This window comes from Rhamphochromis sp. 'chilingali', assembly GCF_963969265.1.
Source record: "Rhamphochromis sp. 'chilingali' genome assembly, chromosome: 22".
Classification (NCBI taxonomy): Eukaryota; Metazoa; Chordata; class Actinopteri; order Cichliformes; family Cichlidae; genus Rhamphochromis; species Rhamphochromis sp. 'chilingali'.
The window spans coordinates 8,810,337-8,835,835 of NC_137950.1; the positions used below are offsets into that span (position 1 = coordinate 8,810,337).

The following is a 25,499-nucleotide window of genomic DNA, read 5'->3' on the forward strand; positions in this document are numbered from 1 at the left end:
AGCTGCCATATCGCACCATAGGCCCCTTTGGCCATCACCAGTAGGCAGTAGGTGAAGTGTCTTGCCCAAGGACACAACGAACGAGCTGGGGCTCGAACCGGCAACCTTCCGATTACAAGACGAACTGCCAACTCGTAAGCCACGATCGCCCCCATGATCTAAATGATAATTTTCTCCAGTTAAATGCAGATAAAAACAGAAACTTTGATTATAGCTCCTGCTCTCAGTCCTTTAGACCCTTCATTTCAAATCAAATCAAATCAAATCAAATCACTTTTATTGTCACATCACATGTGCAGGTACATTGGTACAGCACATGTGAGTGAAATTCTTGTGTGCGAGCTTCAGTCGAGCCTCAGAAACTTAGGTGTTATATTTGACAGTCCACTGTCTCTTGAGAAACAGTCTAAACAACTTTTCCGGAACTGTTTTTATCATCTAAGAAACATTTCTAAACTCAGACTACTGGTGTCAAAGGCAGAACTTGAGATGATTATTCATGCTTTTATCTCTTCTCGTTTGGATTATTGTAATGGTCGTTTTACTTGTCTCAACAAATCAGCTCTGAATCGCCTTCAGACTGTACAGAATGCCGCGGCAAGACTTATAACCGGAACAAACAAGAGTTTTGGCTTCTCTTCATTGGTTGCCAGTAAATTTTAGGGTTCATTTTAAAATTTTAGTTGTAACTTTTAGAGCTCTGCACGGTGAAGCTCCCCAGTATATCTCTGACCTGTTGAAACCTTATGCTTCATCCTAAGCACTTAGGTCGTCAGGTCAGAGGCTACTGTTGGTCCCACGTACTAGGTTCAAAACACGTGGGGATCGGGCTTTTCAGGCACTGGCACCTAGGCTGTGGAACTCTCTGCCGTTGTCTTTACACTGTCTAGACTCCATTGACTCCTTTAAAAAGCAGCTGAAGACATTTCTATACAAACAAGCTTTTAACTTTTTTTTCCACTGTTTTATGTTATTTTATTTGTATTTCTGGTTTTATTGTGAAGCACTTTGTGATTTTTATCTGTGAAATGTGATGTATAAATAATTTATACTTACTTACTTAAATCTACCACACACAGCTATGTAATGAACCAGAAGATTATTTCTGCTGGGACGCCCTCTAATGGGCAGGATATGGACATAAAACAAGCACAACACAAATGCATTAAAATATTTCCCAAGATTCACAGCAAAAGAAAAAAAAACAAAAACCCTGTCAAAGTAAGACGGCTCTCAGAATACCTACCAACTTACTTCTCTATGAAGCAGCACCAGTAAGGGATGGAGGAACTCACAATAACAACAACTTTTGTGAATACCATTGTAAGTTTTATTGAAATTTTTTCTTAACAACAAAAGACAGGTGTCACAGTGATTTGACAAAAATAAAAGTGCTCGCCAACACAAACTCTTTTCTCCCACAGTAAAGAAACTACACAGATATAGTGTGCTACAATGATGTTAAGTCACACTTGCGGCCCAAACCCCCCCCCATAAATAAATAATAATTAAACGAAGAAGAATCAAAGATGCATAGGATATCTGACGATACCTCTGTGAAGGCTCCGACTGTGTTACTGCATGATGAATTAACACATTCTACATGAAGATTACGACAAACCGTAGAGAACATGCTGACTTCCAAAACAAACAAAACTTGCTTGTCATTTCGAACGCCACACAGTTATATTAAAAATTAGACAAAGATTACATAGAAATTAGAAACTTGTGTTAAGAAAAGGGGTTTTTTCCCCTCTCGTTAACGACATAGACCGTAGCAAAGGGATCTTGACAGGGTAGTATCATAAGAGTGAGGTGTGCAGTGTTTTTCAAACAAGCTTAGTTTTGCACAAGTACTTGAAAATGCAGCTTTTAATTACCAAATGCCTGATGTTCTCCTAGTTACAAATGAAAATAAATAGGTCAATAAATAAATTTGCTGCTCTTTTGTTTTGTTTTGTTTTGTTTTTTTCTACAGTCATTTGCCGTGACATATGAGATTTTCTACAGTAAATTCTCAAATGCTCAACCTGCCATCTAAATTTAACAAAAAAATCAACACATTCTCCTCAGCTTGACCCTCCAGGAGGCCTTGAGAGAATGATTTCAAGAAATAGTTCAACATTTACTGAAATTTGCTTTTCTACTCACATGCTGAGAGCTCCATAAAAAGATCAGCACGGCTCCGTACATACATACATATACATAAACTCAGCACAAAATGTAAGGAAATTTGTGTTTGGTTGATTATTTCTTTGTTGTAACAATGCAAAAAATCTTAAACACTTAGAAGTCCTTATTTATTTCCCTTTTAATGACACTACATTTGTACATTTATGGGTTGAGCAGCAGAGTTGAGTTTCCTGTGTTCGGTTCATCCACATGCTACTAAATTGTTAATATGTCTTTTTTCTTCAGACTTCAATCATCCAATCCAACATACAACACCAAGCAAAAGTCAATAGCAGAATAAACTGTTTGGTATTGGCAGAGAAGATTTGGCAAATGTTACATGGGCGCAAGCCACATACTCACTCTGCTGCTCAACCCACAAAAGCATTGTCCTTATAAATGTGGTACCATATAAGGGGAAATAAGCAGACTTTCCGCTGGTATGAGATTTATTGTCAAGAAGCATTGTTACAATAAAGAAACAATAATCAAACAGAAATGTTTTTACGTTTTGTGCTAAGTTTATATAATCAGGTAGCAGCTGGTTAGCTTAGCCTAAAGTTTTAGGATAATTGAAATAAATGCCAGGCTACTACTTGTCCCTTTTTCTGGTCTTAATGCTATGCTAGGCTATGCTGTGGCTGCTTGCTATATTTTCATATTTATCACACATAAATTATCAGCTAAAGTAGAAAATATAATGTGGAAAATATATTTTCATTGCTGCTAGGCTAACTGCTATCACGTTCTTTTAGTTTAATGATTAGAGGTCATGGTAAAGTAAACATCACTTCACTTATTACTGCTAACAATGGTCACTGAATTTGAGCAGAAATCCAGACTTTTAATAAAGCATAGGACTCAGTCTGAGAATAGCTATGTAACAAATGGTTTAACTGGTGATTCACTGTTAGGCTCTAATGGTCCATTTTCAGTACCGCAGTGTCTGAAGCTATTATTAGCTGTAATGAAGCTGAAACCACTCTCTCACTTTGTGGAACACAGCTGCAGGGGATCCTGTGCCCGATAAGGATGCAAGTATTTGATATAGTTCGACAAAGAGTCCTAAAAAGATTCCTGTGCACAGATTAGGCTACATTTGCTGGCAAGCCTTTGTAAACATAAGCACATTAACAATCTTTTGCACTCTCCACTGTTTCTGGATCAGTGTTGGTTCTAAACAGTGGAAAAAGCCTGATGTTTAGAGTTTGTATTGTGTGCGGAAAGCTTAGTTTAAACTTTTTTTCTATAAAAGAGAAACTCAGAAGCTTGCTTTTTTGTGTTTTCTATATTTCAAATAAGATTCATTCCAGCAGCATGAGACTGAAGGTTAAAGCATTTGTCACACGCCAGAAACGTGAGAGTAGGAAACCCTGACCTGAAGGAGAAATCAGTCCTATAATCTGTAAGGCAAATAACTGTTTCCCAAAGTGTTAAACTATTTCTTTAAGATCATTGACGTCACCTGATGACCCACAAAGTGAGAACTGCTGACATTAATCTCAATCATCCTCCTTACACGTGCTTTATAACACCCACATCGAAGCTAGCTGCATCTGTGCTCGAGCACAACTACAGATGATCACTCCATCCTCTGCCCGTTCCTTCACCCTCTGACCATTTCCTCCACCAACCCCAAACCCTCTGGCCTGTTTTTTCAGCAGCAGGCCCACATGCCCACTGTCTACCACAAAAACTTTAGACCGTCATAGGAGCTGGCTACAATAATACTGGATTTCTACACTTGCAAATAGAAAAAATACTGTAGCGCTACAATGTTTAGAAGGAAACATCTTCCTAACACGTGAAACTTCTCACAGCACTTGAGGCCGAAATGCATTAAGAGTGAATTGCAAATATGGAAAAGTTACTAGTGAAAGTATACTCATAGCTCCCATTTGGGAAAAGTAAACAACCTGGAAAATCTTGGCATTTTTTAAGTGTTTTTTCCTTTGAATCTTTCTTCTTCGTCCTCCTCTGCGGTTGTAAACATAGACATTATGGCTAAAATGAATGTTTCAGTGTGACTTTTTTAATGAACCTTGGCAGTGGTGGCACACAGTGTGAATATGTAAAATTGGAAGTACACACATACGTCCTCTGAGCTGCTCCCAAAAACTCAGAGTGCGAGTCTGTATGGTTGAACTGTTTCATTAGCTCAAAATGCATTTCGGCCCCTAGTACATCTTTATCCAACTCATTAAAGACACTTCCTTTACAACCACTTATTTCCCAACTTAAATATGTTCCCTACCCCAAAGTAAAATTGCTAGCACCAAACCCTGAACCCCTTTAACCCCCCCCAACAGAAATATTCAAACACAAATGATCAAATCATGGCCTCCAAATAAAAACATTCAAACACATACATTCAAAGCTTAACTCCCAACCCTAACTTTTATATCTAGAAGTTTACTTTCTGTACCACTATCACCTCAGGCCAGCGTTTGCCCACCGCACACCGAGCTCGGATCCCTCTGCCCCAGACCTGATCCTACCGTTTCCCTAACCAAAACATAAAATCTGAAATTAAGTCTAAACCCCTCTTCGCCTTTGCAGATCTGAGACTTAAATCCCTGGTCTAGGAGCTGATGATCTGACCTGACCAGGTCTCATGCTTTGTGCCTGGATTCAGGTGGGTGATCACCACGTCGACAGCCTGAATCTTCTGGTTCTTGGGAGGGATGGGGCACACTTTGTACGTAACCTCGTCTCCTTCCATAGGCACGTACTCTCCCTCAATGCTGTTCAGGAAACAGAGACAATATAAAAGAAAAAGTAAAAACAAAGCATTTTTTCACATTCTTGCAGAGTGCTTTCTTTAAATCAAGCAACTAAAATCAAGGTCTGTGGACTTGTTTTCACGCCGACCAAGCTGCTACGTTCATGCACAACAGCCAATGAGAATTGAGTTTTAGAAATACTTCTGGTAGATTAAGATTTCATTCAAATTTCTCCACCACTGATCTCCACCAAACCTGGAGGACTCTACCTGTGCTATATAGACTGTATATAAAAGATGATCATGGGATTCCAACTGCTGTTAATATAAACGTGAATTTGAGATGTTAAATGTTCAAATTCAGACTAACTTACTTGTCATTATTGACCCTTGAACCAAGTATTTAAGGTTAGAGCCTGATTGATTTAATGGCAGTTAGATATTATAAGTTGATGCTGGCCAGTCTTGATCTACTTGTATCAGTGTTTACAAAGAAAAATTAATTTATTATGAAGAAAAATAATTTATTACACCTTTTGTTATGAAGAATAAAAAGTGAAAAAGAGACAAAAGATAAACCCTTAAGTGAGTGCTAATGTGATGTTGTATAGTTTGTCCACTAGAGGCCACTCTACAATTTCCTGATCTGAGTAGAGATGGGCAGAGTGTAAATAAGTAAATAACAACATATAACAAATGTTAGCGAATTCTGTTTCTGTTTTGTGAGTCTGAACGGAAAAAAAAACTATATCGGAATATCAGATTATTTAATTCACCAAATGTCTGTCTTAAAAATCGTACATTTCTGGGGCTCTACTTCTGGTGCACATAGCTACGTCTACTTTATTATCTTGTTTACGCTAATAGGGAACATAATTTATTTAAAAAAGGAATGTATGGCTTTACCAAATAAGTCCTGAAGGTGGCAATTATGAATATAAACTTATGAGAAAAGTGTTTATTAGGTCATAAATTAAATGAGTTAGGTTAACATCTTATTTACAGTCAGATGTGCTTTTACAGCCGGAGAAGTCTCCCTCTGCTGGCCGTTAGAAAGAATGCAGGCTTAAACCATTTTCAATCCCAGAGGCTATCTTTTATATACAGTGTACAATTGCCATCTACTTCACAGCTGACTCCAATCATTAAAAAAAAACATAAATAAAAAAAGAGAGAAATTACACAGTCAAAAAATAAATACTGTAAAGTCTTAGTAGTTTCTGTGTAACCCACATTTACTTGCATGTTAAATAGACTGCACTGTGAGTCCAAAGACAACTTTGATACCAGGACATTTCAGTGCGGCCACTCACTCAGAGATGTGGACAAAGATGTCCTCTCCTCCGTGGGAAGGCCGTATGAATCCATGACCCTGAGACCTGGAGAAGTTTTTACACACCCCTTTAAATACAGGACCTGATTTAGCTCGCACTGTCCTGTAGAGGAAGAGAGATAGAAGCAAAGAGGAAAAAGAGACAGTGCATTTTAAATAAACAGCATAATTATTTTACAAAAGCATTAGTCAAAAAAAAAAAAAAAAACAGAGAAAGAGCACCAATAGCGCTATTTGTACTCACGCTGAGTATGTGCGAGTACGTTTAGTAGGCAGTGGGCTAGGCAGCTCTCCGGGCTGTGGTGGTTTCCTCTCCTTCTCCCAAACCCGGCTGCCCTCCCTCAGGAAGGGAAAGGAGAGCTGCAAGGGAGTGCGCGGAGAAGTGAGGGGCAGTGGGGGGACTGTCGGCAAAGAGGGGTCAGGGTCTGACATCGTGACTTGTTAGAGTCTGGGTTTTCTTTTGCTCTCTTTTTGGGTTTCCTCCAGCGGTTTGCAAAGAAAGAGAAGGAGGAGGGTTCACACCTCCTGCATGGCACAAGCGTTGGTGAGGGAGAGGAGGCTTTTCAGAGGAGAGCTCTTACAGGTGAAGGAGTTGAGCAAACCCTAAAGTGAAGGAACAAGACAAAGGGTTAATGCCAGAAAGAGAATACGGCTTTGTCATCGGCACAAAGGTGAGGAATAAAAGTCACAACCAACAGAGAAACCCAGTATGTCCAAATACGCACAATGCTTTCTTTGTAATAAAAATTTTGTAAAAAATACTGATAAATGGACACATTTTCAGTTGTTTTGGCTAGTGTTGCTACAAATACAGCTCAGTTTAATTTATATAGTGTCATTATGTGCCTGGAGTCTGTTTTTCTTAACTTTAATGAAACTGCAATGTGTTCTTTAAAGCTTTCCTTTACTCACATTGTTGCACTATAAACATCATGACCCCAATAAGAATTTAGAAAATGCATAAACATTAGCATACATGTATTGTTGTATAGCATCTCCAAACTCAGTGACTCTAAAATTGTTTGATAAACTGAAAAGGCTTAGTATTCCTTCAGGCTATGGAAAACAAACATCACCTCTTAAACCAATAAAGCCTAAAGGTCCCATTATGATGTAAATATCAAAGCTCTCCTGGAAGGCCACCTCATCACATATTATTAGATTAAAGTGCCGCACTCTACCGGACTGACATCCATTACAGGATTGGTCTGCATTCAAACAACGAGCTGCTTCGTTTCAGAGCCACTAGATGATGAATGCCATATTAGCAAGCTCATGAAACAAACGGCTTTGGGGCATCGCTCAACAGAGGTTAAACGGCTAACGCTAAAACCTGGTTTATCAAACAAACGCAGATGCGGGCGGGTGTGTTACTGGGACCATCAGCAAGCACCTCCCAGTGAATCACTGAGGCTTGCAGGCTGAATGTTTGACAAAGACTGATGAGACGCATGTGTGCCAGACTGAATACCACAGGCTCCATCCAATATCACCCTTTCTGTTTCTTACTCTCAGTCTAAATATAGTCATGTGTAGTGGGATTGACGCCATCTTTGAACTAGACCACAGGATCCTGAGGCAGAGGTTAACAACTGGGCTGCTGTATTACAATGAATACAAGTTTCAGAAATATCAATAGAAGCTACAGGAGGAGCTTATGTTGCTGGGATTTTTGAGACCATCTTTATTCTTCACACTCTGAACTCTCCTAGGCAGCTTCAGGAATAGTTCTACAGGTTTCCTGAAAGACAGTCAAAGCTCTTATTTCATTTAAAATGATATTTCCTAAGTTGCCTGTTATATGTAGATACGACACTGGTTCAAAGTCCAAAGAAAACTTTTGAAAGACCTTCAGAAATCCTCGAGAACTATTGCTCACAAGCATAAAATAGTACTTTTGCAGTACTGAGGTGAAAGTCTTGGCATATATCAACATCTATGTAAAAAGGGAGAAAATTGAACAAGTGGAGGACAAAAGAAGAGTGACAGTACTCCCACACCTGAGGCAACTAATTACCTCTGTTTAATATATGGTTAGCTGAAACCTCAGCAAGGCTTCCATCCTCTTAGATGCTGATGACATGACACCGTGTCACTGGTTGGTAAGCCCCGACCAAGTAATTGTGAAATAGACAATATATGTAGTGAAATATGAAATGGTTATATTAGAAATTTAATCACCAAACGAGCTTTAAAGATGATTTGAAAAAGCCAAATTGTGCCTAAGAGTAGCTCTAAAGGTTCGTGCTGGTTTCTGTGAATATTAAAGGATTTCAAGTCCACAGCATCCTCAAAGCAGTGCTTCTGATCTCTGACTTTCTAAAGAAAAACACTGCAAATGGCTGCTGAGCGAGGGCTCTGCTGGGGATCCTGTTGGATAGACAGAGCTGATGCAGTGATGGTGACGAACACACGCATCTGTCATCACGGCGGCACAGAGGACAGGACTGATGGCATGACTGATGGATGACAAAGCACAAAAATGTAGCCTGAATAATTCAGAAACTTGACTGGCACAGCTTCCTCTGTCATTGGCCCATATATTAGGCTGAGAGTAGGCCACTAAAATGGATTTGTCTAATGAGTCTGCACCGTCAGAGCAAACATTTTAACCAGGAGGGGTGAAGGCTGATCTAGAGGAAGGAAGGGGGCTACAAAAGCTCCGAGGAGACAGACAAAAGGCCAAAAAGAAAGCACCTCCCTGCCTGTGAAACTGTGGCCGTCTGTGGTCCTCTGCATCAGTATGGGACACACGTCAGCTCCCCCCCCACACACACACACATACACAGAGCCTGTCTTTAAACTTTACATCATCCTTTCAAACAGACAAACCGCCCAAATGATTTTATAGTATCATTTGTGTGTCTGAGGAGTCTGAATAATTCAGCAGCAAATAAGCGCCCTTCAGGCGGCTTGTTTCCAGAACATTCTCACACAGTGGCAGCCTGAGACAAGAAGGCGAGAGGATGCTCCACTAACGGCGAGAAAACCCCCACACCTAACATACACTAACACGCAGAGGAAGAAAGAAGAAGAAGAAGAAGACTATAGTAAATGTTAGCTCTGGGTTAGAAAGCAGAGATTTAAACACAACACTGCCAGAAACCGCCGCCGTCGGCCGGACGCAGAGAAGAGGAGCGCTGGATGCGTAAATCCCTCCATCAGCCAGATCGATCCAACGATTACTTACTGTAAAAGCGCCGATCAGCTGTCAGGTCAACACGTCCCCGTCCTTTAATGTGGCGTAAGACAATTATGAAGTTGAATCTGCGGGGACATGTGGCGGATAAGTCAGTGGATCTTGGTATGGACGCGGCGCACACGGGTGGGATGGGAGGAGAGAAAAAAAGCAGCAGCAAATGAAAAGGAGGCAGCAGAGATGGGGCGGGGTTGCAGGAGGTGGGGGGGTTGGTGGTGAAAACAACGGCTTCCCTATCCTACACCCCACTCTTTGTTCTCTGCGCGGAGGGAAGCGTGTTTTTTAATGTTTTAGCAGTCTCTGGTGCTTTAATAGTGTGAGACAGATGGTTTTATATGAGTCACAGGCCTGTGCTTGAGTGTCCTTGAAAATTAAAAGTCATGTCAGCTTTGATTTAATAATAAGACACAATTTCATTAGTGGTCATGGGCACCTCTTTGACAGCTTTCCATCAAAAGCTAATTTAACTGGACCGCTTGGCTCGCATGTCTCAGATGACTGAAAGCTATCCTGTGTCTGATAACAAGACATGAGTTTAGACCTTCCTCTCATTCATTCTTTGCAATAATTTGTGTCCTGTTTACTCTCCTGTGCTCTTCTTTTCCCCTCTCACTCCTCAACCTTCCAGAGGTCTCTTCCTCTTAAGAAAAGGGGGTTCTTCTTCCCCACGGTCGCCAGTCACTTGCTTTTAAAAAAAGGCTTGCTGGGGTTCTCTCTTATATTGCGCAGCTGCACCTGCAAACGATTCTTTTTGTTAACTGTACAACCCAAATTCATTAAAGCATTGGAGTTTGCACTTTAATATTAAATTATGGATGAAATTTGGTCATTATTAAAGCTCCCTTCACTCCAAATCATTTACTACAGCAGCTGTTCTTTATTACATAGAGACAAATTGACAGTGTTCACTTCTTTTTCTTATATTACAGTATCTCAGGAATTAAATATGTATTTAAATTTCTTTACAGCTGCAGCTTGTATTTTTGCAGTTACACATCTTCACTGTCTTGTAACTAAAAATTTCCTCCCTGAAAATCGTTTCCGGGCCTTTATAGCCATCCCGTGTTTCTGTGACATTTCAGAACTGACACTTTGTTTAAAATAGCTGCAAACATGTTTTTCAACTGATTGGCTTAGAGGAAAAGGACCAGAGGATTTATTTAAAAAAAAATAAAATAAAAAATGAGGTTACCATAGTGTTAGTCGTGTGTAAAAATATGTCACATTCCCCCCAGATCCACACCCATCTGACTACACCACTATTTACAGATTTTTTAACTTTAGGAATCTAAAGGTCTTCAATCAATCCAGAATATCAGAAATCAAAGACCAACCTCGCTTTCTGTAGTCTACTGTTTATTTCCAAATGTGTGAAATATATTGTGAGGATGTTTTTTTTAAAACATTTATTAAGAGGGAGAAAAGAAGAAATCAGCTCATATGAAGTCACATCACTAGAACACAGGCAAATAAGTGAGATCTGTGAATTTTTATTGTTTGTACAACCCACTGCATTTCTATTATACAGAAAAGATCATTTGTGAGGAAGAGAACACAGAAAGCACACTAAAGCGGACATTTGACATACACTGGTTTAGAATCGGGAGGGGGTTAAATCCTTCACCTGATGTGAGCTTCATCGGGTACCAGGAAGTTTGGAAAAGCATTAGACTCTGTCATGTGAAGGTTTCAGAGGGACCTTTAATTAAACTGACACCCTCACAGATCACTGGTCTGGGTTTCTTATGAGTGTCCTCATTAACATGTTTTTTAAAACTCTGATTGGTCACAATTATTTTAAGCATTTCCCCAACAATGCCATCGTATTTATTGGTGGAATAAAAAATAAACAAAAGAAGCAGCAAACCAAAGCCCTCCAAAAAAACAAAAAATTAAACCAAAAACCTGACGATATAGGTTTGAAGAGGTCCAAGTTAACCCTGTGCTTTTATGGAGGTGCAGGTAAGTCTGCAGAAAAAAAATAAATAAGTAACACATAAATAACTGGGAGTGGGTCGGCTGAAGTGCTTGATCTTGTAAAGACACAAGGACTGACTGGGAACAGTTTAGGGATAGTGGTTGTGATATTAGCAAGGAAAGAAAAAAAAGAGTGCCAGTCACTGTATCCACGAGCAGCATTAAAGCATGTGGTTTGTTGTTTTTGTTTGTTTTGTTTTTTTTAAATACAGCATGAAATGTAACACCGTCTTTTGGGTCTTAAAATGAATATGTACTGTAATGAAGTACAACCAGACAAAGGACCCCCTCTCACAGTTAGATACACAGTAATCTGATGTTCAGTGCGTCCCACATGTTGCAGCTAAGCTAAGTTTCCCAGAATGCCCTAGATCAAATTCCTAGATAAAGGAAAAGATGTCAAACTTGGTGTTAAAGTGGGCATTTATATGAAGATGCTAGACCTGCTACGCAGCAAACCACATCCTCGTGGCCACCAGGGGGCAGACGAGCTAAACTTCAGGGGGAATAAATACGTGCATATGGCTTAACAACATTTGGATTTTGACCGTCACTAAATGGACTAAATGGGCTTAGACATGCAATGCACGGCAGCTTTTAGCTGTTTAGGGTGAACTTTGGAATAACACTGGGACAATTTGGATGAAGCCAAACATTGCCATGCAGAGGTCAACACAATCCTAAAGCAATAAGGTGATTGCCCTCTACACTGCAAACGCACTAGCAGAGCATCAGCTTGCAGTGTATTATGTCACCGATTAGTGTGTCAAAGTGTGCGAGTGTGTCCCTCGTTTTTTTGTTATAACAGAATCTCTAACCGGTTATCAATGTTTCACTGAAACATGGCTGCTTACAATAACTCTGTACTGATGAATTAAATTTTAACATCGGAGCAAACTGTTCCACGGTGAACATTAGCTTCACACTTGGCTCTACGTTTAACTCTTACAGGCATACAGACACATTAAATCAGCCAGAACTGTAAGATAATGCTGACGATGAAATAATCATTATACTTTATCCTCCTTATTCTTCACAATCTTCACCACGGTTCCCCCCCTCTGACAATCATCTTCCTCATTCTCAGTGCTGCATCTCCTTCATCCTGTTGAGGGCGGAGCCCGCCTGGAACCATTGGATCTGTGTCTCGTTGAAGCTGTGGTTGAGCTGCAGGGTCTCCTCAGTGCCGTCGCTGTGTTTTAAGACTGCGGTCAGAGGCTGCCAAGGATGGGAAAAAGAAAAAAGGAGAAGACATGATTGTTAGCAAGAATATCAGTCGCGTTTATGACTGCTTTTTCAGTATTTCTTCATCCGCTCACCTTTCCTGGAGCGAAGCTTTTAAGTCCTCTGATGGAGATCTTGTCGTCGGGGCGGATCTTGTCATAGTCTGATGGGTTGCTGAAGGTCAGGGGGAGCAGGCCCTGCTTCTTGAGATTTGTTTCTGAGGATATGACAAAATCAGGTTGAGGTGCGAATTAAGTGACGCTACTATCTACGATTCCTCTGCTCATCTCGTGTTTGTGCAGTACCGTGGATTCTGGCGAAGCTCTTGACAATTATAGCTCTCCCTCCCAGATGCCTGGGCTCCAGTGCAGCATGCTCTCGGCTCGAGCCCTCACCGTAGTTGTCGTCACCAACCACAACCCAGGAAATGCCGTTGGCCTTCACGCAACATGACAGAAAGCATGTCAGAAGAGATTTCTGGTTTTAAATGAGACTCAGTGATTCCTTCTGGTCTTTACCTTGTAGTGACGAGCCACGTCAGGGACTCCTCCATACTCTCCTGTCAGGTGATTCTTGATCTTGTTGACAGCATCGTTCTCGCTGTTGACCGCACCGATCAGCATGTTGTTGGAAATGTTATCGAGGTGACCGCGGAACTTCAGCCAAGGTCCTGCGGCGCTGATGTGGTCTGTGGTGCATTTTCCCTTCACCTGCACAGATAGACAGACCCCAGTGTATAAACATTTTGACTCTGATCAGAATTTGAGGGCCAAATCTGACAGACCAATGCCCTTTCAGGACCCTCACCTTGATGAGGACCTGCATGTTCTCCAGATCGTTTCTGTGCCACTTGTCAAAGGGCTCCAACAGCTGCAGGCGGTTGCTCTGAGGGTTGACGTCCACCTTGACGCTGCTGCCATCAGCAGGAGGGTGCTGGTAGGTGTCCTGGCCAGGGTCAAAGTCCCTGGATGGGAGTTCATCTCCATTTGGGGGCTCCAGTTTGAACTTCTCCCCGCTTGGGGTTGTAAGGTAATCTGTCTCAGGGTTGAAGTTTAATGTGCCAGCGATTGCAAGAGCAGTAACGATCTGATGGACGAGAGGAGAGGGGAAGCTTTAAGCTGTGAAAAGGAGGCTTGTGTGTAGTGTGGGCTGATTTGCTGTGGGTTTACCTCGGGGGAGGTAACAAACGCGTGCGTTGCGGGGTTAGCGTCGTTCCTGGCAGTGAAGTTTCTGTTGTAGGAGGTGACGATGGTGTTCTTCTCTCCCTTTTTCACATCGCGCCTGAAACAAACAAAAAGATTGCAGTTTTCCAAGTCAAGGCTCCACAGAGCAACAGCCACTCTAAAACCAAAGCCCACCGAACGGGAAGACAGAATGTCTTTAGCTAGCTAATAGAAGCAGTGTTTTAATATGTTAAGATTAGTGCTGTCAGCGTTAATCTCGTTAAAATGACGTTAATGCCATAACTGCATTAACACAGCAAATCTCATTTAGCAAGTTAGTGCGGATCGCCCCGTGCGTGGAGCTGGACGGCACTAACACATTAACGAGCTAACCGCGCTAACGCGTTGACGCCGTGCAGCCCCACGCACGGGGCAATCCACGCTAACTCGCTAACTGAGATTTGCTGCGTTAATGCGGTTATGGCATTAACGTCCTTTTAACGAGATTAACGCTGACGGCACTAGTTAAGACACATTTTTTTCGGTATGCAGTCAAAGCAGTCAAACACTTTGAGACAGCATCTACCTGTCCCACTGTCCAATGCAGGGTCCGCATGCATTTGCAAGGACCACACCTCCAACATCTCCAAGGATCTTTGACTGCAGGAAAACAAAAACAAACAAAAAAAAGGGTTAAATTTAGACTGCTTTAGACTGTTGTTACTGTAATGAAAGTGCAACTCTCCGCTGCTTCCGTGTGTCGACACTCACATATCCATCTCTCTCAATGGTGGCACGAATCTGCTCTGAGCCGGGGGTGACTGTGAACTGTGCTTTACACTTCAGGCCTTTATCCAAAGCCTGTTTGGCCACAGAGGCGGCACGACCCATGTCCTCGTAGCTGGAGTTAGTGCAGCTGCCGATCAGACCTTTTAAACAAACAAAAAAAAAAAGCAACTTTATAACTTCATCTACTGTAAAAATCCCCCAATTCAAAACATGCGCATCTCCTTCTAAATAAGCAGGCACCTAAATGTAGCTTTATGTAACTGCTAAAGGAGCTCTGTAATTGTAATCTGAGCTCTGTAATTAGAAGTCCATAATCACATGAAGTACAAACAAAGCCCTGAAGCTTATTCATCAGTGGAGAGTTACGTACCAACTTTCACCTCAAGCGGCCAGCCGTTCTTTTGAGCCGCAGCACCGACTTCAGACACTGGGTGAGCCAGGTCAGGAGTGAAAGGTCCATTAATGTGGGGCTTCAGCTACACGAACAAACAGCACAATGCTGAATGGACCACACAAACTTCATCATTACGGGCGTGTATGCATCTCTCACTTGCACTCTTCTGATTTGTTACAGTCATGATCAGTTGTGTTGGTGCAGAAGGTAATTAGAGATATACTGAAAAGCTGTGACAGCACTCTGGGATATTACAGTCTGATAGTACCTCTGGGGCAGAAAAATGACAACAAAGCAGACCATTCTGTGATAATGTAACTTGACAGTAATACAGAAAAACAACAACAAAAAACATGTCTGAAAACTGTATTAAGCCTAAGAGGGTCAATTATTAAGCCTGTGGCCTCTTCGAGTGATGGGTAGGCACCAACTAGGTGAGCAGTTGTCTACTAGGCCTCAAATCAGCTAATACAAGTCAACAGTGTGTTTAGTGTCCAACATCATGATGGTCAAACTTCTTTAAATACATACAATTTACTTGGTGAAGTCACAGTGGCTATAGCCATCTTTTACATGCATTCTGTTTCAACTTAAAACGGGACGCACCTCGTCCAGATTGAGCTCGATGATCTGGTCATACTCGCAGCCTTGATCTGGTACCAACAAATCCGAGTATTCATCAGCCACAGCGGCGATCTCTGAGAACAGACACGTGGAGATGGAATCAATGAGTAGAGTTTAAAATGACACAACTCTGCAGGTTTCCATCACTCTCTAGGTGATTATGAATGTATTTAAAAAGGACGCCAACACATCAGCTGTGACCTCAGCACACACCTGCACGTCCAGTCTTCTTCAGGTAGGTCCTCATGCGGTGATTGTAAGGAAACACGGAGGTTGTTGCCCCGATTTCTGCTCCCATGTTGCAAATAGTGGCCATTCCTGCACACACAGACAGGCTGTAGTTAACCCTTGGGGTCACTTGGGACCATTTTTGGTCCCGAGGGTCACGAAAGGATGGATTTTTAAAAATGTGCTCCTGCACAAAAAATAATAATGGATCAAAATGAATGTTGGGAGACTTCCGGTTGAGCTTTGATGGAGTAGGACGCGAGTCTGGGAGCTCCCGCCGATTTCGATTAAATTGTTATTTATTCGCGCGTTTTGGCCGTATTTTCAGTCCTGTTTTGGTTTGTGGATTGTCTTGTTGAGAAGTTTTACTCGGGCCGGCGTAAAATGGCAGCAAAAAATGTTAAAACCCGCAGTACTATTCAGACACAACTGAGGCCTAGTTTGCAAACCGCGACCACACCCTCGAGTGAGCCGTCGTCTCCTGCAAAGCCCCCCACATGTCAAGCTAATCCTGATATTGAGGCTCTCAAGGTCGAGTTGCTGGCTTCGCTGAGGAAAGATATCGCCGACATCTTTAAAAAGGAACTTCAGGATACTCTGGGTGATGCTTTGTCTACCATTAAGTTCGACCTGCAGGCGGTGAAGACGCAGCTGGCGATCGATAAAGCTGCAAATGACGCTACCATGTCTGAGCTAAAAGGTACGGTGAAGGAGATGGAGCACGCACTTACTGTCTGCTCTGATGATATAGCTGAGATGAAAAACACTATCAAGGGTCTCACAGCTCATGTAGCCAAGCTGGAAAGTAAGTGTGAAGATTTGGAGTCCAGATCGCGGCGCAACAATGTTAGGATAGTGGGAGTACCGGAGGGCCCTGACACGTGCACCACTGCCGCCGTAGCTTCCTTGCTAAAAGAAGCATTTGATCTGGGGAAGGAGCCGCTTTTGGATCGTTCGCACAGGACCCTCCAACCCGCACCTAAGCCTGGCGACCGTCCACGAGCCATTGTATGCAGGTTTCATTACCACACTGACTGTGTCGACATTTTACGACGTGCTAGAGAACGCCGACAGATTAAAGTTGGAGATCGGACCATCTCAGTCTTCCCCGACTACACCGCCAGGGTGGCACGGGCTCGTGCTGCATTCAACACGGTCAGGCAGCAACTCCGTGGCATTGACGGTGTTCGGTATGGCCTGCTTCATCCAGCGCGACTCCGCATCACATATAAGGGTGTCGAGAAGGACTTTGTTTCGGCAGAGGAGGCCAGTGATTATGTCAAAACTTTGATTTCTGGGTGAGCCTCGTTAGCTCCTCAGTTTGATACTGTAATGCTGCTAAGGGTTCACGCTCTCCTTAGGTTTAACGCCACCTGTGCATTGTTTTCTTAGGCCATTGTGCTGGTTATTGTACTGTTGGTGTGCTGGTTCCTTTTATTTTCATTATTTATTGAAACTGGATCATATAATATACTCTTGAACTTCGGACCAGTCCGGCACAATCTTCTCCAAGCTTGCTGCATTGATTTGCATAGGACTGAGTTGTTTTTCGTTTCTGTTAAATTTTTATTTATTTATTTTTTTGTTTGGTTGTTTTTGTTTTAATTGTTTATCTATTTATGTATGTTGTTTTTGTTTTGTTTTTTTAAATTTTATGCACTTTCGGTGATTTGTTGGAAAGTTCTCCTTCTGAGGAAGTCATATTTTGTACTGTGAGATCTTTTTTTGGTTGGTTGGTTTCCTTTTTATTTTTTCCCTTTTTAAAAAAAAACATGTTTACTGTTACGCACACTGTTATGCTGTAGAGAAGTTGGTGAGAGGTTATTTTTCCCTCTCTCGCTTTTATTTTTATTTAGACAACAATTAGTCCAGTCACTTCGGTGAATCATTTTTGCTACTTTGGGGGTACACTGCTGTCTCCTTTGTTCTGTTCTGTGGAGACTTGGGGGTGTATTTGTGTTCAGGGTTGGGTTGGGGGGGGGCTGTCCCATTTCGGCTCTTCATGGCCACTGGCATTTTGGTTTGGTCTTTTTCCTCTTCCTTTTTGTAAATGGTTAATGGAAATATAGACCCCAGCATTGCTGGGTCAGGTATGCCTCTTAGATTCATTAGTTGGAATATCAGAGGTATGGGTAACCCTGTTAAGAGATCTAAGGTTTTTACTCACTTGAAACTTCTAAATTCTGACATAGCATTTTTACAGGAGACTCATCTTCGCATTAAGGATCATTATAGGTTATATTGCCCTTGGGTAGGTCAGGTCTTTCACTCAAATTTTAATTCAAAGGCTAGAGGAGTGGCCATTCTCATTAATAAGAAAGTTCAATTCACTTTGACCAATGTTGTCGCTGATAGGAACGGTAGATACATCATTGTTGCTGGTACCCTAATGCAGAAAAAGGTTTTGTTGGTAAATGTATATGCCCCGAATTTTGATGATGCTGAATTCGCTAATAGATTGCTGAGTAACATCCCCTTTCTGAATACACATTTGCTTATCCTTGGTGGTGATCTGAATTGTGTTTTTGATCCAATTTTGGATCGATCTAGTCCTCGTAATTTGACTCTATCATCTATGTCTAAAACATTCTCAGATTTTATGAAACAGAATGATCTTGTTGATCCATGGAGATTTCGCAACCCTTCAATCAAAAAATTTTCATTCTTCTCTCAGGTCCACCAGTCTTATTCCAGGATTGATTATTTTTTCATCGACAGAACTCTTAATTCATGTGTTAATTCTTCCGACTATTCTGGTATTGTAATATCTGATCATTCTCCTCTGCTATTGGATGTTCATCTTTCTACCCATAAACGTAGCCCTCCACTTTGGAGATTTAACTCTCTCCTTCTGGCGGATAAAGAATTTTGTGAATTTATTTCAGGCTCTATTGAGGAGTTCTTGTCCTTCAATCAGGATGATTCTGTCTCATATTCTCTGCTATGGGAGACTCTTAAATGCTACCTGAGAGGTCAAGTTATTTCTTACTCTGTCCGTGCTAATAAAAAGATTAATGCCAGGCTTAAAGAACTTATAGCTGCAATTAGTAACCTTGATCAAAGTTATACACTGAACCCTTCTCCAGAATTACTGAAGCAGCGCCTTGATTTGCAAGCAGAATTTGATCTTATGTCAACCAAAGAGGCTGAGCACTTATTACTACGCAGTCGTGGCTCATATTACGAATATGGTGACAAGGCTAGTCGCTTGTTGGCACATCAGTTACGACGTCAGGCCTCCTCGCGTGTGATCCCCATTATTAAACACTCTGATGACAATATTACTACAGATCCCTTGGAAATTAATTCTACCTTTAAAACATTTTACTCTTTGTTGTACAGGTCCGAATTTCCCACGGATAAAGCTAAAATGAATGCATTTCTTCATAATCTTTCAAACCCTGTTATTGGTGCTAATGATGCGGGGCAATTGGACTCCCCATTATCTGTTGAAGAAGTATTAAAAGCTATTACAGCTATGCAGTCTAATAAAGCCCCGGGCCCGGATGGGTTTCCAATTGAATTCTATAAAACATTTATTGGTAAATTGGCACCATTGCTTTTGTCTGTGTTTAACGAATCCTTGGAAACCGGTTCATTACCACCTACTTTCACACAAGCAACCATAGCGCTCCTTCTCAAAAATGACAAGGACCCAACCTCCTGTGGTTCCTACAGGCCATTATCTCTGCTTAATGCCGATGCAAAGGTATTGGCTAAAGTAATTTCATCTCGCCTTGAGGATGTGCTTCCTCGAATTATATCTGAAGAGCAGAATGGCTTTATAAAGGGACGGCAATTGTTTTTTAATACCCGTACACTCTTTAATGTTATTTACTCAAAGCGTCTATCTGAACTTCCTGAACTTGTGATTTCTTTAGATGCTGAAAAGGCTTTCGATAGGGTGGAGTGGGAGTACTTGTTTGCAGTTTTAGAGAAATTTGGTTTTGGTGATAAATTTATTTCCTGGATTCGGCTTCTTTATTCGTCCCCTAAAGCCAGTGTTCATACTAATGATATTTACTCTGATTATTTTGCGCTGGGTCGTGGTTGTCGTCAAGGTTGCCCTTTGTCTCCCTTACTCTTTGCCATTGCCATCGAGCCTCTGTCTATTACGTTGCGATCTTCTTCTGTATTCAGGGGAATCATCCGTAATGGAATTACACATAAAGTATCATTGTATGCGGATGACTTGTTATTATATATGACTGACCCCGCATGCTCCATCCCTGCTGTTTTAAGTATTCTGGAGAACTTCAGTTCGTTTTCAGGTTATAAATTGAATTTGGGGAAAAGTGAGTGTTTTCCTGTTAATACGGCAGCACGTCAACTTCAACAGTCCGATCTACCCTTTCGTCTCAGTCCGTCTGGGTTTAAGTACTTAGGGATTAACGTGACTCGCTCTCTAGCTGGCCTTAAATCAGCAAATTTGTCTCCTCTTATATCTAGGGTCACATCTGATATTCAAAGATGGGGTAATCTCCCCCTTTCTTTAATCGGTAAGATTAACGTTGTTAAAATGAACATCTTACCAAAATTTTTATTTTTATTTCAGTCAATTCCCTTATTTTTGCCGAAACATTTTTTTGTTTCACTGGACAAGATTATTGGTTCTTTCATTTGGGGAGGGAAGCCACCTAGGGTCTCTAAAACTTTGCTGCAGCGATGCAGATTTAGTGGAGGACTTGCATTACCTAATTTTTTAGTCTATTACTGGGCCGCTCACATCCATAAACTTTGCTACTGGCTAAAATCTTCTGGTTCCTCGTGGTGTAAATTGGAGCTATCATCATGTAAGGGCTCTTCTTTACCGGCTTTGCTCTATTCCTCTTTACCCGTGAGACCCTCTCTGTACACTGATAATCAGGTGGTTCTTAACACACTCAAAATCTGGTTTCAGTTTAGACGTCACTTTAATTTTGTAATGCCGTCTTCCTCAGGTCCTCTAAGCGAAAACCATTTGTTTCCCCCTTCACTTTTGGACTCGACATTTTCAGTGTGGTGTGACAAGGGTATAAAACAGTTCAAACATTTATATGTGGATGGTGTTTTCGATAGTTTTCCCAACTTGTCTTCTCGTTACAATCTCCCTGTTACCCATTTGTTTCGCTATTTTCAAATTCGAAATTTTGTTGCCAAGTGTTTCCCAAATTTCCCCTCTTTACCTCCAGAACAGCAGTGGGAAACTACGTTATCATTTGTTCCTCATCACAGAGGAACCATTTCGAAACTCTATGATGCTATTCTGTCTTTTAGTAACCACTCTAATGTTAAGCTTAAGCGTACATGGGAAGAAGAACTGGGATTTCGAATACATGAGGAGTCTTGGGAACGGGCTATAACGAGGATACGATCTTCCACCTCCTGTGCTCGTCTTGGACTTATTCAATTTAAGGTCATACACAGGGTGCATTTCTCTAAGTCTAGACTTTCTGAATTGTATCCAGAAGTGGAAAATAAATGTGATAAATGCCATGGTTCTCCTTGTCACCTTAGCCACATGTTTTTTCTGTGCCCTGAGCTACAAGGTTTCTGGACAAGGTATTTTGCTATTGTGTCAACTGTTCTTGGGGTAACTCTTCATCCTTGTCCTCTGATTGCTGTGTTTGGGATTCCTGCTCGCTCACTTACACTTGATTCCACACAAAGGGATATTATAGCCTTCACATCCCTATTAGCGAGACGTCTAATATTGTTGCATTGGAAGTCTGCTAAGTATCCTACTATTTCCCGGTGGCTTAAAGATGTCATGTTTTTTTTAAAACTTGAAAAAATTAAATATACGTTGAGAGGTTGCACAGCCAAATTTTTTCACAAGTGGCAACCCTTTATCTCTTATTTTGCTAGTCTAGAGGTATTGCCTGTTTAAATCTACTTTTGTTACTGTTATATTCCTCTAATATGTTTGATGGTTGTGTTGATCTGTGTGGGACTGGGGGGGGGGGGCGTTGTGTTTTGTTTTTTTTGTTGTTTTTTTCATATATATATATATATATATATATATATATATGTTAATTTACTTAGGAAAATTAAGAAAGGTTGATTGTATTTCGGTAACTGCAAGTACTGTTTTCTTTTTTCAATAAAAATATTTTCAAAAAAAAAAAAAAAAATGAATGTTGGTGCCAATCTTTGGACCATCTAAAGGCCTAATTATAATAACTATCAAATATTACTTCAAATGTTTTTTATGGAAAATATTTAAGTTTTTAGTTTTTTTCTGTTAAAAAACAGGGCGCTCATGTACCCAAACTGGGATTTAAAGGGTTAAAACAATGAAAATATAATTAAAACTTGATATGGATATTTTAAGAAGAAGTAGTTTTAAAAGACTGACTCATTTAAAGTGGAAAAAAATATTGATATATAATATTTTAGAGCACTTTTTGGGGCGGATCATGAAAGGATGGATTTTTGAAGTGCTCACAAGGGTTAAGCAAGTCATTCCGATCCTGCTGTTTCTTGGTGTTCGGTACAGGAAGTTGTACTGTATGAACACTTTCAAGCTCATAAGCTTTTGATTACTAACCCGTGCAGGAAATGGAGTCGACTCCTGGTCCATGGTACTCTATGATGGCTCCAGTGCCTCCCTTTACAGTCAGGATGCCGGCCACCTTCAAGATGACATCCTTAGGAGACGTCCAGCCGGACAGGGTGCCTGTCAGCTTCACGCCAATCACCTTAGAGGAAGACAGAACGTTAATGAAATGACAAAAAAAGAGGAAAAAAAAAGAGCAAGATGAACTTTGCAATCCGCTAACCTTGGGACACTTGAGCTCCCAGGGGATTCCCGCCATGACATCTACAGCGTCAGCTCCACCCACTCCAATGCAGATGCTACCAAGCCCACCACCGTTTGGCGTGTGGGAATCTGTGCCAATAAGCATTACTCCTGGATAGGCATAGTTCTCTAGGATGATCTGTTAATACACAAAAAGCATTGTTATAGCCCAATAATCACAGCTGTCATAGTCTGACTGAAGCTCTGTTTGCACGTTTAGTAAAAAATACCTGATGGATAATTCCAGAGCCAGGTTTCCAGAAGCCAACGCCATATTTTGCCCCAGCACTGGACAGGAAGTTGTAAACCTCGTGATTCACGTCCTATGAAGAGAGTCGCGTCTACAGCTCAGTTTCAGGTTATATTTTAATGAGAAGAAGTCGCCACAGTGTGGAAATGGACATGGCTTACCTTTGCTCTGGCTAAATCCTCGGGTCCTCCAACCTGAGCCTCAATCAAGTGATCGCAGTGGATGGTGGAAGGCACAGCCACTTTTGGCAGCCCGCTGCTGATGAACTGGAGCATCGCCATCTGAGCAGTAGCATCCTGCATGGCCACGCGGTCAGGACGCAGGCGCAGGTAGGTGCGGCCGCGATCGATCTCCTGGTTGTGGGGGTCATCGAGGTGACCGTACACAATCTTCTCTGACAGGGTGAGGGGACGGTTGAGCCTGGAGGAAAAAATAAATAAATAAAAATATTCGGGAGATTGTAAGATCCAACAGAAGAAGATTCAGTGAGGAAAATGTAATGAGTAGATGCGTGACAGAACTACAATCTCCCAAATCACAGATAACACATTAAAAAAAGGGACCTGGAGGGAGGATTGTGTAGTTGATGATAACAAATGGCACTACAACTATGACGAGAAACTGTTAAAGGGAAAACAAACACTACAGTCCAAGCATTCAAACAGATAAGCCGAGTGTTGCAGGAAACATTGATGTGTGCCAGAGCAAATATAGAGCAGATCAGGGTAGTGCTGACCTTTTTCGCACAATGTCAATGTTGGACTGGAGCTTCTCGTAGCTGATGAAGGAAGTGGGCTCAAAGCGGCTCATGGACACTTTGGCCTTCGCTCTGTACGCTGTGGAGATGTGCAGGCGCCGTGCACCATGGCCCAGGGCCAGCTGGAGACATAAAAACAAACACAGTGTTAGCAGAACAACAAAGCAGAGAATGACCATTCCTCGACACAAATCTGGATTTACTTGAGTGTAAATATTTTTAGCACTTTGGTCGTCTTTTGAAAATCATTGTGAGGCACAGCTGGAAGAGCAGGATTAGTAACAGCTAAGCTCAAAACCATCCAGAATGGGAAGTTAACTTAGGAATGCTATTTTGCTCCCAGTTCTCAAGCGTCACATGTGAGAGTCACCGCCCCTCCCCAGAAGACTTGCCAAAAATACTTTGTCAACCTTTGGAAAGAGTGTCAAACGTCCCCTCAAAAATTTGAAGCTCTTTAATGTGAGTACAGTAATTCAATAAAACCATAAAATGTGTGTGAGAGACTTGATTTACAAGGTTGAGTGTTTATTATTGCTTCTCTCTCGCTTTAAGCCGCATGTGACTTCTAATAAACGTCAGTGACAGTTCAATGCGGGTTCATATAATGGGAGTTTTGACACCTGTTGGTCTCTTTGGCCAACAAGAAAACCTGCGGTTACTGCATGTATTACACACATCACTCGGCTTTAAAGCTAGCTGAATAAATATGTTTGCTTTGGGCCTAGAATATGTTCTGTTATTTCATATCTACTTCCCTGTCTTGCAGGCTGCTTCTCTGTGCGTATGCGGGGAGCTCTAACCTTGCGGTTAACCTTGCTGTTAAAACCAAAACTTGTCAATTACAGCCGAGCCATCCACGGTCATTAGACAGCTCCGAACAGCCACTGTAACGCCCGGTAAACGGAGTCACTATAGTCGTGATTTATTAAGCCTGAGTCAAACTAGCTAGATGCGTTCAGAGCAGCCGGGACACGATGACCTGGACAACTAAGCAGTGCTAGTGTCTCAGCTTATCTCTCCACTTCAGCTTCTCGGTGCTTGAACTGGGTCAGCACAGCATTCAGTCAGATTTATTAAATCTCATAAAGAAGGTGGCATCCGCCTCGGCTGGACAAATGCGATGAAATTAGTCAATTTGTCTCTTACCTGGAGCCGAGCGACCGTGAGACAGTAAGTTGCCATTTTGTTCACTGACAAAGATGTGAGGGTCGGTGATGACGTAACACAATTGTAAGGCGGCCTTCTTCTTCTTCTTCTTCTTCTTCTTTGGAGTTTAACGTCTAGCTGTGACACGAAGCGTGCTGCCGCTTAGTGGAGAAAAAAATTAAACAAGTCATGCAGTAGAGGGCTAAGCTGTGCTGCTTTATAGAGAGAAGAGGCTTTTTCCTGGTAACGCTTACAAACAAGCCATCTTTGTTAAGTCTACTTGTACTGTCATGAACTTTAACACTAGCTGAAGCTAGTCTGAGTGTCAAAATTCGTGTGTGCCAGGCAGGATGTGGACACAAATGCACGACTTGAGACAGAACATCAGCTCAAAGGACAGCTTTAACGCTCAACTTTCAGAAAGACAGAAATACAAGGAGTGGCTGATCAGAAGCAAAAAAAAAAAAAAAAAATAGAAATCTCAAGGAACCGTGAAATAAGGAAACACACAACCATCCAGGGAGGGCATGACAAACGGGAGACTGACACAATAAAAACACATCAGGTAACGGGAAACACAAGTGCATCTAATGAGGAAAAGAAGACAGGGAAGGTAAAACAAAATACCAAATGCACTGGACAAAGGTTGCCAAAATGAAACAGGAAATAACTAAAATCGGGTAACATCACCGACAGAGGCTTGACAACACACAGGGAACAGCGGGGCCCGTGGTAAACTG

The 25,499-nt window shown here is 41.6% G+C and overlaps 2 protein-coding genes across 2 annotated transcripts; both read right to left on the minus strand.

Annotated features, from left to right (window-relative positions):
• Positions 1-1,476: 1,476 nt before the first annotated feature.
• Positions 1,477-9,574, minus strand: csdc2a (cold shock domain containing C2, RNA binding a). Its single transcript, XM_080874009.1, has 4 exons — positions 9,418-9,574; positions 6,472-6,830; positions 6,208-6,330; positions 1,477-4,916 (listed from the first exon to the last, which is right to left on the minus strand). Exons 2-4 carry the CDS (start codon positions 6,657-6,659, stop codon positions 4,754-4,756), a joined length of 474 nt encoding a protein of 157 aa, XP_080730135.1. The 5' UTR covers positions 6,660-6,830; positions 9,418-9,574; the 3' UTR covers positions 1,477-4,753.
• Positions 9,575-10,894: 1,320 nt separating this feature from the next.
• Positions 10,895-24,863, minus strand: aco2 (aconitase 2, mitochondrial). The gene is made up of 17 exons (XM_080872345.1): positions 24,760-24,863; positions 23,593-23,735; positions 23,018-23,276; positions 22,837-22,929; positions 22,587-22,745; positions 22,355-22,505; positions 15,811-15,915; positions 15,580-15,671; positions 14,950-15,055; positions 14,562-14,719; positions 14,377-14,450; positions 13,797-13,908; positions 13,435-13,713; positions 13,146-13,337; positions 12,933-13,065; positions 12,723-12,844; positions 10,895-12,621 (listed from the first exon to the last, which is right to left on the minus strand). The coding sequence occupies exons 1-17, from the start codon at positions 24,793-24,795 to the stop codon at positions 12,487-12,489; spliced, it is 2,349 nt and encodes a 782-aa protein (XP_080728471.1). The 5' UTR covers positions 24,796-24,863; the 3' UTR covers positions 10,895-12,486.
• Between the last annotated feature and the right edge of the window lie 636 nt (positions 24,864-25,499).